This window comes from Schistocerca gregaria, chromosome 6 (genome assembly GCF_023897955.1).
Source record: "Schistocerca gregaria isolate iqSchGreg1 chromosome 6, iqSchGreg1.2, whole genome shotgun sequence".
Taxonomy (NCBI): Eukaryota; Metazoa; Arthropoda; class Insecta; order Orthoptera; family Acrididae; genus Schistocerca; species Schistocerca gregaria.
This window is the reverse complement of record NC_064925.1, coordinates 269,097,843-269,113,841: the sequence shown is the minus strand read 5'-3', so window position 1 is coordinate 269,113,841 and position 15,999 is coordinate 269,097,843. Positions and strand designations below refer to the sequence as shown.

Here is a 15,999-nt window from a genome sequence, read left to right as displayed (position 1 = left end):
GTATCAGCGAAGGAACAGCTTGCACTTGTTCGGGGTAGCTGAAAACGATCGCGAAAACACCGACGACCTGGCCATTAGCCTCGTGCGTGAGAAACTTGGCGTGCAGATCGACGTGGCCGATATTGACAGAAGCCACCGTGTTGGGCGCAGGATACCAGGTGCCAGGAAACCCAGGCCCATAATAATTAAATTTGTGTCTTACCGGAAAAGAGCTGAAGTGTTTGCTCAGAAAAGAAAACTCGCCAAGAGCGGGGTTACCCTGAGGGAAGATCTGACGCGCGAAAGACTAAAAGTTTTGAACGCTGCGATCACACAGTTTGGCCTTCAAAATGTATGGACCCAGGATGGCAGGATCGTAATCAAGACGGAAAGAGGGAGGAAAACGGTGACAAACATGTTCGAACTGAAAGACTGAGCGAAATCTCGCGAGAGACAAAGTCTCATATTATAATCTGTCTAATATAAGTTAATTTTTATTCTTTCTTTTCATTTTTTTAGCTTACATACAGCTCCGTTATTTCTATAAGTACCATAAGTACTCTATTTAAAATCAGTCAACTGTTTCACAAAAATATTGTTTCTTTATTTGTCTATCATAAGTGCTCATGTATATTCATATTGTCAGTCAAATGGGAATTAACATTCTCCATTAACAGGAATCTCCTTACAACCGCCTTTCTATATCTGTTATTTTCATCTTCGCCACTACCACTACTACTACTACTATCTTTTTCGTAACCACTACTGCCACTTTCCATCTTTCTTTTCGCTCCCTTCTTAATGTGGAACAGCGATTGGCAGAACAGGTCACAGAACTCGTCGAAGTGAGCCGTTAGCGACTGCGCGTTCGCGTGGGCCAGCGTGTTTTTCACTTTTAGTCCACAGACGCTTGAGTCAGTCACGACCTTGGACACACCTGTAAATATGTCTTGCCCCGCGAAATCCAGCTTTTGTCCCTCTTCCGGCCAGCAGGTAAACGGAGCGCGCTCGGTCCTACAGGCGGCCACAATGGGACGGACCGGTTCCGGCGGCGGGCTCTTTGTGGCCCACGCGAACGCGCAGTCGCTAACGGCTCACTTCGACGAGTTCTGTGACCTGTTCTGCCAATCGCTGTTCCACATTATCCTCGTCTCTGAAACTTGGTTGAAACCAAACATTTCTTCCGACGCTATCCGAATCGCTGGTTACTCTCTCCTAAGGGTATATCGTGAAACACGACGCGGAGGTGGTGTGGGTGCCTATGTTCGCTCTGATCTGACACCTACTGTACTATGCACATCGGATGCAAAGGGCAAAGGAGAAGCAGAGTTCATGTTTTTCGAAATAAATACACCAAATCAGAAACTGCTAATTGGAGTAATCTATAAACCTCCAAACGTCGGTGCCATGTCCTCCTTTCAGTCTGCCCTGTCCTCACTCGTGACACAGTATGAACACATAATCATTATGGGCGACACAAACCTCGACTTACAGGTAAAATCTCCCTCTGCCGAAAAACTAAGGCGACTGTTCCACTCCAATGATATCAGTTTAACACCGCTGGACCCAACTCATCACACGCCACACAGCCACACAATCATAGATATAATAGCAACAAAGCGACTAGATAAAGTAATCTGCGCCAATCAGACGTCCGCTCCGGGACTCTCTGCTCATGACGTGATATTCTTAAATTACTCAATGCATACTACCAAAGAAAAATCTCACCTGGTAACCTACAGAAACTTAAAAAATGTTAACCATGACGCTCTTCAAAAGGATTGCTAAGACGTACCTTGGCATGATATAAGCAATGAACTGACTCTAGACGGAAAAATTCGGCAATTATGTCGCAAAATTATTGCACTGTATGATAAACATGCTCCTCAACGCACTGTCAAGGTAAAGAGAGCTCCCGCTCCGTGGCTCACCACTGCATTACGCCAGTTAATGAATAAACGTGATGCTGCGCATAGGGCCTTCAAGCGTAACCCAACTCCCGAGGCGTACGAAGCTTATAGGAAACTCCGAAACAGAACCAAGCAAAGCGTGAGGAATGCCAAAATCAGACATGCCCGCTCTGTCGTATGCGGCATATCAAAACCTGCTGCACTGTGGAAAAAGCTGCGCAGTTTCGGTATAGGGAAGCGAATATCTGACGCTGTTTATCAAGAGTCTGCAGAAGAACTAAACGATTTCTTCTCAACAGCTGTAAACTGCCACGCAGCGACAAATTACCAGCCCCAAGATATCAATCTCTCGAGAGACAAGTTTTTTCCTAAAACATGTCGCTACAGGCACAGTACACAAGGCAATTATGAGAATCTCTTCCGAGGCAGTAGGAAATGATGAAGTGAGCATTGGCATGATTAAGAACGTCGTAGACACTATTATTCCAGTTATCGCAGACATCTTCAACCTGTCTCTTGTCAGTAGTAGATATCCTACTGAGTGGAAGCAAAGTTTAATTCAGCCTATACCCAAGACTGACAACCCTAAGTCGCCAGGTGACTACAGGCCAATCAGCATACTACCTGCAATTTCTAAAGCCCTAGAGTACATCGTCCATGAACAGCTGACAGATTACCTCAAAACTCATAACATCCATGACGAATATCAGTCAGGCTTTCCAAAGCACCATAGTACAGCAACTGCATTAATCAAAGTAACTGATGACATTAAACATGCTATGGACAGACGTGAAGCTACTATCCTAACACTGCTTGACTTTAGCAAGGCTTTTGACACAGTTGACTTCGATATATTACTAACTAAAATGAAACAGCTGAATTTCTCAAACAGCGCTATACACTGGTTCGACAGCTACCTCAAAAACAGAAGTCAACAAGTCATTTGTGGGTCGGAAAAGTCATCATGGAAAAGCATGAGCTCTGGAGTTCCCCAAGGCTCCGTCCTTGGTCCACTACTCTTCTCACTGTACATTAATGATATTTCTTCAGTGATTCACTCCTGCAACTACCATCTTTATGCCGACGACATCCAACTGTACATAAGTGCAAGCCCCAAAAACATTGCTGGCGCAGTAGCGAGTATGAACGTAGATCTTTGCTCTGTTTCCCGATGGGCACAGAACCTAGGTCTGAAACTAAACCCCAAGAAATCCCAGGTCATACTTATATCTCATCCAAAGTTAATCAGCCGGTACTTTCGCGAAACACACCCTAAAATACTCCTCAATGGTACCCAACTACCATACCAAAAAACAGTAAAAGACCTTGGAATAATCTCGGATGAACACCTAAACTGGGAAGAACAAACAGTCACAGCTTGCCGGAAATCGCTCCCCTCCCTAAATACAATTCAAAAATTTAGAAAAATATTTCCAACCCATGTTAAACAAAAATTAGTCGAAACACTAGTCTTGCCTAATCTTTACTACTGCGATGTAGTTCAACACGGCACAAATAGTGAAAATTCTAGATGCCTCGAACTAGTGATGAATGCTTGCGTTAGATACGTGTGCAATATTCGGTTGTATGATCATATCAGTCCTTCATACTCCCAGCTAAGTTGGATACGCCCACATAAGGCACGCGATCTCCACACGATGTGCTTGCTTCATCGATTTCTTAGCCACTGGTGCCCCCAATACTTATCTTCTCACATTAAACACCTATCATCATTCCACAATCGCAACACCAGATCGGATACGTCTATCATCTTGGCTGTACCTTTACATAACACAAAATCTTTCTCCGTGTCATTCTCCATCTCAGCCCTACGACTATGGAACGCGCTCCCATGTGATTTTCGACTTATCCAGAACTACTCAACATTCAAGAGGGAACTCAAGACTAACATATTATGGACGGTATAGCCACCATTGTTGTGCCCCTTCCATCTCTTTCTTTCTCCTCTCCATCACAGCTTCGAATTTTACCGTTCTATTTCTCTTCCTCTAACCTATCTACCTCTTATATATCTCTTTCACCCCAATCTATCGTCTTATGTCTCTGCTCGATGAGAATAACTCACAAGCTGCAAGAACATAACGAGAAAATTCCCACTAACAATGGGACTGACATTCAGAAAAGAAAAGTATGTTTACTTTCATATATATAGTCATTATTATTATTATTATTATTATTATTATTATTATTATTATTATTATTATTATTAATCTTGATTGTTATAATTATTTTTTATTGGTATAATTATCATTGTACTACTGTTATCTATTTTTTTCTTTAACATCAATACTGCATAATAGGCTATATTTCCTTAATGTTATGTAGAAACTGTAACTCGTTCAATCTGAGTATGCCTGGTTAGGTGTAAGAGAGGGCCTGAAGGCCCTAATCTTGCCAGGTAAAATAAATGCATAAATAAATAAATAAATACAGTAGAATAAGAATGGGTAGCTTTGGGGGATGAAGTAGTGAAGGCAGCAGAGGGTCAAGTAAGTAAAAAGACGAGGGCTACTAGAAATCCTTGGGTAACAGAAGAAATACTGAATTTAATTGATGAAAGGAGAAAATATAAAAATGCAGTAAATGAAGCAGGCAAAAAGAAATAGAAACGTCTTCAAAATGAGATCAACAGGAAGTTCAAAATGGCTTCCCAGAGATGGCTAGACGACAAATGTAATGATGTAGAGGCTTATCTCACTAGGGGTAATATAGATACTGCCTACAGGAAAATTAAAGAGACCTTTGGAGACAAGAGAACCACTTGTATGAACATCAAGAGCTCAGATGGAAACCCAGTTCTAAGCAAAGAAGGGAAAGCAGAAAGGTGGAAGGAGTATATAGAGAGTCTGTAAAGGGGAAACGTACTTGAGGACAATATTATGGAAACGGAAGAGGCTGTAGATGAAGATGAAATGGGAGATACGATAGTGCGTGAAGAGTTTTACAGAGCACTGAAAGACCTATGTCGAAACAAGGCCCCCCGGAGTAGACAACATTCCATTGGAACTACTGACGGCCTTGGGAGAGCCAGTCCTGACAAAACTCTACCATCTGGTGAGCAAGACGTATGAAACAGGCGAAATAACCTCAGACTTTAAGAAGAATATAATAATTCCAATCCCAAAGAAAGCAGGTGTTGACAGATGGGAAAATTACCGAACAATCAGTTTAATAAGCCACAGCAGCAAAATACTAACACGAATTCTTTACAGACGAATGGAAAAACTAGTAGAAGCCGACCTCGCGGAAGATCAGTTTGGATTCCGTAGAAATACGGGAACACGTGAGGGAATACTGACATTGCGACTTATCTTAGAAGAAAGGTTAAGGAATGGCAAACGTACGTTTCTAGCATTTGTAGACTTAGAGAAAACTATTGACAATGTTGACTGGAATACTCTCTTTCAAATTCTAAAGGTGGCAGGGGTAAAATACAGGGAGCGAAAGGCTATTTACAATTTGTACAGAAACCAGGTGGCAGTCATAAGAGTCGAGGGGTATGAAAGGGAAGCAGTGGTTGGGAAGGGAGTGAGACAGGGTTGTAGTCTGTCCCCAATGTTGTTCAATCTGTATATTGAGCAAGCAGTAAAGGAAACAAAAGAAAAATTCGGATTAGTTATTAAAATCCATGGAGAAGAAATAAAAACTTTGAGGTTCGCCGATGACATTGTAATTCTGTCAGAGACAGCAAAGGACTTGGAAAAGCAGTTGAATGGAATGGATAGCGTCTTGAAAGGAAGATATAAGATGAACATCAACAAAAGCAAAAGTCGGGTGATGCTGATTGAACTAGATTAGGAAATGAGACACTTAAAGTAGTAAAGGAGTTCCGCTATTTGGCGAGCAAAATAACTGATGATAGTCGAAGTAGGGAGGATATAAAATGTAGACTGGCAATGGCAAGAAAGGCTTTTCTGAAGAAGAGAAATTTGTTAACATCGAGTATTGATTTAAGTGTCAGGAAATCATTTCTGAAAGTATTTGTATGGCGTGTAACCATGTATGGAAGTGAAACATGGACGATAAACAGTTTGGACAAGAAGAGAATAGAAGCTTTCGAAATGTGGTGCTACAGAAGAATGCTGAAGATTGGATGGGTAGATCACATAACTAATGAGGAAGTATTGAATAGGATTGGGGAGAAGAGAAGTTTGTGGCACAATTTGACCAGAAGAAGGGGTCGGTTGGTAGGACATGTTCTGAGACATCGAGAGATCAGCAATTTAGTATTGGAGGGTAGCGTGGAGGGTAATAATCGAAAAGGGAGACCAAGACACGAATACACTAAGCAGATTCAGAAGGATGTAAGTTGCAGTAGGTACTGGGAGGTGAAGAAGCTTGCACAGGATAGAGTAGCATCAAACCAGTCTCAGGACTGAAGACCACAACAACAACAAGTGGTTACTTACAGTTCTTCCTGTTTTTAGTTGACATCGGTGTTTCCTCTCATCTGGTCACATGGATGTCGCACCACTACTTGATTTACGAAACACATCCTTGTTTTTTGTGTTTCGAACAGTTTTCTTCCCACTTATCATTTTGTTTGCTCTTTTTGTCCTAATGTACAATCAGTCTCATGTCACTAATATAGACATAACACTAATATATTAGTGATAGAAAACTGATAGTACATCAAAACAACAAATGCAAAAAAATTAAAATTGGATACAAAAATGTTCGAAACACAAAATCATATCCGTGTTTCGTGAACAGAGTGGTAGTGCGACCTTCAGGTGAGCAGATGAGAGGAACCATTGATGTCAACTAAAAACAGGAAATGTAAATTATAGATTGCAGTGATCAGTCATAGTTTTTATTTATTTATTTATTTGTAGATCTAGACCTTGGCTAGAGCCTAGCCATTCTCACTGCACCTTTATTTTCGCTCAGTGCATGTAATGCCTGCTGAACTGTGGATGCAGCCCGACCACCAGGCATTAGATGCATTGTGCGAAAATAATAGTGCATTGAAAATGGCTAGCCTCCAGCCAAAATCGAGATCTGCACAATAAAATTTAAAAACTGCATAAGTCGTCTTCCACTAACACAGTCAGAGGAAGGTTCTTTTGACCTTTTCCAGATTATTCGGTATCATAATAAAAGTAGTAAGAGTCTCCAGTTGAAGAGATTGCTAATGAACTGATAAGCTACGATTTTTAGAAGTCACAGTACATAAAATGCTATGAAAATAGCCTATTCTGACACTAAAATACGAGAAGCAAGCAATGGTAAATGTTTGGAAGTACAATAGCTACTGATAGTAATTATATATTCTAGATACTTGGTGTAACTTCTAAAATGCTCTGCAGATACGTAGTCCAAAAATTTCACCTTTTGAAAACTGCTTCTCAGTATGTACCTTGCTATGAAATTTTCTATTTTCTCAAGGAATACTCGAAGTATGAACATAACATTGGGACGAAAATCAACATCTATAAAGAATTTTGGGGTTCAACATTAGCATAGATAACATTCCATGAGAATTTCTAAAATTATCGGGGGAAGTGCCAACAAAACGACTATTCACGTTGGTGTGTAGAACTTATGAGTCTGGAGACATACCATCTGAATTTAGGAAAAGCATCATCCATACAATTCCGAAGACGGCAAGAGCTGACAGCTGCGAGAATTATAGAATTATCGCACAATCAGTTTAACAGCTCATGTATCCAAGTAGCTTACAAGAATAGTATACAGATGAATGGTAACGAAAATTGAGGATGTGCTAGATGATGGTCAGTTTGGCTTTAAGAAAGTTAAAGGCACAGGAGAGGCAATTCTACAGAGGTAAGCTATAGGGAGAGACGAGTCATATACAATATGTACAACAGCAAGGAGAGAACAATAAACTGGACGACCAAGAACGAAGTGCTCGTATTAAAAAGGGTGTAAGACAAGGATGTAGCCTTTCACCCCTAATGTTCAATCTGTACATCGAGGAAGCAATGATGGAAATAAAAGAGTGGTTAAGGAGTGGAAGTAAAATTCAAGGTGAAACGATATCAATGATACAATTTGCTTATGACATTGCTATCTTGAGTGAAAGTGAAGAAGAATTACATGATCTGCTGAACAGAATGAACAGTTGTCTAATGATTACAGAGTATGGATTGAGAGTAAATCGAAGAGAGACGAAGGTAATGAGAACTAGTAGAAATGAGAACAACGAGAAACTTAACATCATGATTGATGTTCATGAAGTAGATGAAGTTAAGGAATTCTGCAACCCAGGCAGTAAAATAACCAATGATGGGCGGAGTAAGGAAGACATCAAAAGCAAACTAGCAATGGAAAAAGGGCATTCCTGGCCAAGAGAAGTGAACTAATATCAAATATTGGCCTTAATTTGAGGAAGAAATTCCTGAGAATGTGCGTCTGGAGTACAGTATTGTATGGTAGTGAAACATGGGCTGTGGGAAATCGGAACAAAACAGAACTGAAGCATTTGAGATGTGGTGCTACAGACGGATGTTGAAAATTAGGTGGGCTGATAAGGTAAGGAATGAGGAGGTTCTGTGCAGAATCGGAGAGGAAAGGAACATATGGAAAACACTGATAAGGAGAGGGTGCAGGATGATAGAACATTTGTTGAGACATGAAGGAATGACTTACATGGTACTAGAGGGAACTGTAGAGGGCAAAAAGTGTAGAGGAAGACATAGATTGGAATATATCCAGCAATAATTGCAAGTGATACTCTGAGATGAAGTGGTTAGCACAGGAGAGGAATTTGTAGCAGGCTGTATCAAACCAGTCAGACGTCTGATGATAAAAAAAGAAAGGAGTCACATTTATATGGATGGAACTGTATTCAGTTACTTTACACAGCATATTAAATGTATCGTGGGTTATGAGGTGGAGTTCAAGATGGAATTAAATAACTTTTGGCAGTGCAACTCTCTCCAGTTAACTGAAGTATATCGTCATAAAAGTAGTTAAAACTAATGAAATATGCTGTATTTGAATCAAATTTACAATTGCAGTATTACACACACTTAAGTCATTTCATTTCATGGCATTTAAATATTATCTACATTCTTGACTTCTTTCCATATACCACTGAAATTTTCCCATGTGGTAGTATCAATGTAATGGAAAAGATGTGTGATAGACGTGTATAATGTTCTTAGGGAAAATAATATGCAGGTGAACCACCAATTACTTTTGAAAATCACTACGTAAGACAAATGGTGCAGAATATTTTGTTACAGCAACTAGACTAATACTGTTTTTGTTCATTGGTTTTATATTTTCTGTATTTGTACATGAATCTCTTATGTTGTTTTTTATGATAAATATGCTGATAATAAGTAATACTAACATTTAGTATCACATCTTTAAATATACAGAGTCCCAACTAAAACTACAGATCGAGAAAGGGATTACTTAGTTCAGGGAAATTTGACCTTGGATGTAAGGCTCCATGTCTAATCCAAGGCATCTTTAATATCATTTGTTTTTTCACTGTAATGATATCTCCAGACTGCTTGTTGCTTTTATTCTAGAAAATTACACATTGTTTGAATGATTAAAAATGTATTCATTAGGAATTTGAAGATTATTTAAAAATTTTACAGGAGCTATGAAGTAACTTGTCACTCAACTTCATATGCTGTTAATATCCTATATTGTGCAACTGGTCATTCATCTGGGCCATATAATATTGTTCCTAAAGTGAAATGAACTTATAAGTAAGATAAAGTGTGTGTTTGTATGTATGTGTATGTGTGTGTGTGTGTGTGTGTGTGTGTGTGTGTGTGTGTGTGTTATTTTTTGTTTAATATTATTGGAATGATCATTTGATTTTAGTTTTAACATATAGTCGTTTGTTTCAGTATTATTTCATTTCCTGACTTTAAAGTTCATCATTTTCTCTACATTATGTACACACGGCTGCTTATATTTGAAATTCTCCTTGTTTTGGTTTCATATCTCCAGAACATTATATTTATTTGAAGATACTATCATGTGGTATAAGGTATTACAAAGTTTTATCACCTGTATGCTATAAAAAGTCAGCACTGCAGTGTCCAAGTTGTATTTGTAATTTTTCTTTGATATTTTGTGTATTTTACCTCTATAGGTATTGTGCGGATAGTTCTACAATCTTTGGACTCATTTCTATTAATTTTAACATGGAAGTTGATTTAAGATAAAACTTCTATGCACAAGTGAACATATTTTAAACAAACCGCTTATTTTGTAGCTGTATTTCATTCAAACTATCGACATGCACTGTTATCTATATTAAACTGTTGCAAATTTTCGCAATAAGTAGCAACTTAGTAGTTAGTGGATAACACAAGAACAGAATGACTGATATACTTTGTGGGATTACTGTTATAGTGGTAAATGCTGACAGAAAATAAATAGTGTAAACTAAAAAAATATTATTTTGTTCCTTCTAAACCACTTATTCAGGTAATTTTTCCACATGAACCTTCGCCAACATCGGTTACATATAAATTACGGTTTAAAGAAACGTATTTCGTGTTTTTGTTTGTTTTTTTTTTTGGCTCAGTGATATCTTGTAGTACATTTTTTTATTAACTCATCGTACAGACAAGAAAGTGTTTATAGCATAAAGAAAGGTAATTAGGACCAAGTACGAATTAGGCATACACTTCTATGCCATTGTGAAGTCTATTGCAATAATTATGAGTATATGAAATAATCACATGCTGACTATTCGTTTTCGTTACCATCTATTTGTGTCTCTCACTCTCTGCCTTTCTCGCCCCTCCCTCTCTCTCTCTCTCTCTCTCTCTCTCTCTCTCTCTCTCTCTCTCTCTCTCTCTCTCCCTCTCTCTGTCTAGTGTTCAACCCTGGGTTTTCTACCTCAGTTGCTCCTTCTCAAATTAGCCCCAATATGTTCTTGTGTCTGAAATGTCTCCCTTCTTGTTTAGACCTGCTTCCAGAGAGATATAGTTCCTTGTATTATTCTTAGCACCTCTTCATTGAAAGTTCTAGCGCTGCAGTTGGTCTTCAACATTCTTCTGTCAACCATCGCTTTAAAACACCATAAAAGAGGAGTCTAATTTTACCGCAGACATGATAAACGTACAAAGCTCTACAAAAATTCCATGATCTATCAGTGATAAAGAAAAGTGTTGTGGACATTGAAGCAAAGGCAGATTAAAATTCTTTCTTAGTCTCATTTTCTTAAATGCCAAAAACAATTATCTGAATACAAGTATCAATGATCTACATAAATTTGGTTTTTTTCTGTTAATAGGTAGATACTATGATACCATGGCTGTAGGTTTATTGGTAAATTCAAATATGTTGTCAGATCTTCATCTATCACAGCAAGTATGCAGCAATAAAAATTTTCTTTGTCTTTATATATGTAATACCGTCCAAGCCACTCTCTTATTACGCGTCAAAACACATACTCGTTTTTATGATGTATCAATTGAAGTCGAAAATTTATGTATGGTATGGTATTCTCATATTATTGACAACAAAGCACTTATACTAACTGAAAGAAAATCCATACGAACGAGCTCCCATGAACTTTCTTATACGTTCTCTGTCTTTCTTTCTTCGAATCATAGCCTAGGATTAATCAGTCAGTTTAAGAGTTACTCACTCCCTTTTATACTACTATTCGTTAACACTGTAGGAATGTCTATAATATGAAAGTTTCTACTATTTTTTTCGCTATATTGCAACAGTAATCTACAAAGTAGTTCAGATGAGAGTTAACCATACAGTGGCTGAGAAATGATGATATATTTTAATTTTGTCATTCCCTATTAACTTGTTGTTGATTGCTTTTCTTAATCCATAGAAGATTCCTGTTACTTTCTTGACATATCTTACATGATGTTCTTCTGATGTATGACAACAGTTCTCTGCAAAGTAGTCCACATTTGAGTTCATCATATATACCTTGAAATACATTTTGACATCCATGTCAGAGATATGCTTTGATCATACCATTCACTATCGTTGTGTAGTTTGTACTACTTCTTGTTCCCAGGAATATTTCTGTTAATACCCATGCTCTTTAGCCCTTTGAAGTTAAGTGTTCTTGTCACCTTCCTCAAAATTCTTGATTTGAAGGACCACAAATACATGTCCACTATCTTTATTAGTTAGTTACACACCATTCCCTCCCCCATGCATTGCCAAATCCTTAAAGAACTATCACTTACAAAACAACTTCAAACTTTCAAATTCTGGGAACAATTATATGAAGTACTGAAAGTGAAATAATGTTTCACATAGAAATCCTATTTTATTCGTTTAGTAATACATATAGCATCAAGCTGTTAGATTGTTTTTCTCTATGACATGTCTCATTATGGCAAAAAGGAATGAAGTGATGCAAGTAGTATCTATGTCAGCAAGTGTTCATTCTCCACATTCCACTTCCGTATGTTCTAGTTTTTGGTCACAATCTTCTCACTTGAAGGGGAAACAGACATATTTTCTGTAATATTGTTGAATCCTGCATAATGTATTAATTACTTAAAGTATGCAAATGTTTTCCCTACCTCAATTGTCCTAACGAATTTAACATACGTCTAGAACCATGTAACTCCCTTTAGACAGCTTGTTGTACACAGTTTCTTCAGAAGGAATTTTTTTGATTCTCACATAAAAAATTCTGAACCCTTGTGAGCTGTACTTGAAAACAGTCTTGCCAAAGAAATTCAATTTTTGGGCATGAAGAAGATCACCGAAAATTATACTAAATATTTCCTTGTAATTTAATGTAGCTAATCCGTTACAGACATAGTATATGTATAGCACAATATCAGTTTTATTGAAAGAGTATTACCTGTTGGCTGATAATATTGTCGTTTTCTTTAGTGGAAATAACTTAAGACCACCTCTTACCAAACACTGGACACTTACCACAGCAACCTGGAACAGCTGTAAGGAGACTGCAGCACCAATGGACAGGCACTGGGCCAATAATATGCCGCCTATGCACTTCTCCATCAGTTCAGTGTTCCTAGGACAAAACTATAGTGTCATTGTTAAATAAAAGCTATTTGTGTGGAGTCATTGATGATTACCACCTTAAACAAGTCTCAATTAAGGTAGAACCAAATCACCATCAGAACACTCCTGACAAATCTATGTACTAGAACAGAATGAGTCGGTAGAGTATGGCCAGCTATCTGAACCATGAGACCAATTCCTGATGAGGTATTTAAATTTGTGAACATCAAACTGTCAGCTCCATTGAAGATGGAAAAAATGAAATGTTTGACGCTATTTGGTACTTTTAAAGAAGACCAGATACAGAGAATAAAGTGAAAAGGTGCTATATATTAGCATCTGAATATTGTTTGACATAACATTTTCTGGCAGATTGAAACTGTGTCCTGAACCGAGACTATAACTCGGGATCTTGGCCTTACACAGGCATTTCTCTACTGCTTAAGGCAACAAAGCACGACTGACGACCCACTTCCCCAAAATGTCGTTCAAATCATACATCTACATCTACATGACTACTCTGCAATTCACATTTAAGTGCTCGGCAGAGGGTTCATAGAACCACAATCATACTATCTCTCTACTATTCCACTCCCGAACAGCGAGCGGGAAAAACAAACACCTAAACCTTTCTGTTCGAGCTCTGATTTCTCTTATTTTGTTTTGATGATCATTCCTACCTATGTAGGAAGAAAGGTGAGGAGTGCAGTTTCACTCAGGGTGGGAGCGTGAGTGAGTGCTGGTGACACGCTGGTAGACCCAGTGGAAACACTGCTGACCGTAACGGATGCCTTTTTCTGATTAAAGTACGTGACATGTTACGCCTCAACGAGGCGAACACGACTTACTCTCTTGTCTCTCGTTGCAGAAGACATACGACCTGCTGCGTAGGAGTCATGTGATGCTAACGAGATGCCCTGGCAGACTGACGGCCTCCGGAGGCCATGGCCGTAACATCAGTGTTGGTGTGTAACCCTAGCAGCTCATCGGCTACACATGTGTTCATCACAAAGACGCGTGGAGACAGCTGTGTACAGGCTTGTTCTTGCTGCCCTCCGGCAGAGTTGAATTACGGCTGTTGCTGAGATAAAATGTCCCACTAGGAACTCTGCATTGATGGCAGCAGGTACAGACGACAGGTTGGCGGGGCTACGGCACAAAGTCCCGTGAGGAAGGTAGTGCTGATGGCAGCAGATGCAGCCTGGTCTCGAACCCCTGACTGTTGCTGTTGATGCCCTTTCGTCTCGTTGCCCATCGTGGCCCTTGGCATCACGGCAATGGAGCCGGACTCTAGTGAAGAGAGAATGACTTCTTCCTCAAAGTACAGACAAATTTATATTGCTCTGAGGCGCACTATTTCGCTAAAACCTGGCTTCCATTCACGACATCCAGAAAAAGAGCCTTACCCTGTATTGCTAACATCGACCTGCTTGATATGCTCATTATCACTGTGTGGTGCAGTTTTCCATTGAACTTGGTTGCTCTTAGCTCGTTCAAATGGTTCAAATGGCTGTAAGCACTACGGGACCTAACATACGAGGTCACCAGTCCTCCAGACTTAGATCTACTCAAACGTAACTAACGTAAGGACATCACACACTTCCATGTCCGAGGCAGGATTCGAATCTGCGACCGCAGCAGCAGCAGCGCGGTTCCGGACTGAAGCCCTAGAACTGCTCTGTCACAGTGGCTGGCCACTTAGCTTGAAATCTTATTTCGACCCACCTGTCGCCACTCCTCTGCTATTAGTCCACAGCTGCTAATGCAATACTCCACAGTGGATTTCTCAATATTTCTTGGTACGTTTGTCACAATAGTTATTACTTTTGCTAAAACACTGGATGGTGATGGTAAACTGCCTCCTTCCACGGAAAAGACATGGCCCTTCAGGTCTTACCTCGATCATATTTCTTGCGGAGATTACTTCTACACCCCCCCTCTCTCTTAACCATAAACAAATATAATTACCACAAGAGCAGTTATACCCGTCACTCCTTCGTGGCTAGCAGCAATGCCTCTGCGTATGCCCCACGTACTCCCTATTGAAACACTTTATACTGGGTGCAAACACATATCCCTGATTGCCTCATACTCCAATGCTTATCTAACCCCAGCACGGAGATCTCTAGTTGCCCTAGTGCTCACCCTTCTCAGCACTTCTGGTGCCAAGTCTCTCAGTAAAGTACCAAGTGCTCGGTGCTGGGCCTCCTATAGTACCACTTTGTTCAGCTGCTCTCTGTGAAGTAGTTCGTAAGTGTCAATAGTCAACTTCTTAACTCTATCTGCGATGTCCCCTCATTATGCCTTCTGCCAACTGCTCACGAAAACAAGGTGCACTATTTTGTTTCCTACATCTCTACTTCAACCCAGATCTCATCTGATGAAAAGTTCCCGCACTCCGTAATGCTTTTTAGTACGGGAAGAACAACTTTACCTCTCCTGTAGAGCACAACCTTACATCTCCAAAAATTGTTAGCCGACCAACCCTTTATGTCAGCTAGTGATCTGAGATCATCTTCAAATCTAACACATCCTCAGATGACCTTCCAGAAAAGGGGAAAACATGGATATCAGCATTCGGATCCATTTCTAGAATCTGTAAGTTCAGCAACTCTCTCATGTTTCTGTGTCAGTTTATTGTCCACAAGCACTATATTTGCCTTTAATTGAGTTACATGATTCACTAAAGACTCTGTAGCCCCACCCCTTTTGACACCCACAGATTTTGCCATTGCCTCACATTGAAACACTTTTGCTTCCCGGAAATAGTAAATAAAGGATAACACGAAAACAATAAGCCACCACAAACACAGACGCACAAAGACGAACACTGTTTATATTACCAAAGTACTCTCCTGTCTAATCATGAGCCATCGGTTCTTTCCACATTGTCTAGCTGTATTCTCTAAATGATTACATATAATGTAAATCACTGCTATAAATTTGGCACAAGAGGCAGAATATGCAAGAAAATATTATTTACAGCGTATAGGCGCTAACGATTCAGTTATAGCATTACCGTTAAACTGTGACATATTCGCGGATTCCTCACATAATCATGCCCCTTGATTGCCACCACACTAAACGACACTGTGGGCCGTGGCTCGGATGTTGCCCTGTACGTGGTTGAACA

The 15,999-nt window shown here is 39.5% G+C and overlaps 1 protein-coding gene across 1 annotated transcript in view; it reads right to left on the bottom strand.

Moving 5' to 3' along the window:
• Positions 1-15,999, bottom strand: part of LOC126278575 (odorant receptor Or2-like) — a 126,228-nt gene that overhangs the window by 58,192 nt on the left and 52,037 nt on the right. The window contains exon 4 of the mRNA XM_049978781.1: positions 12,777-12,876. Within this exon, the coding sequence (XP_049834738.1) occupies positions 12,777-12,876 (100 nt within the window). The remainder of the gene's footprint in view (positions 1-12,776; positions 12,877-15,999) is intronic.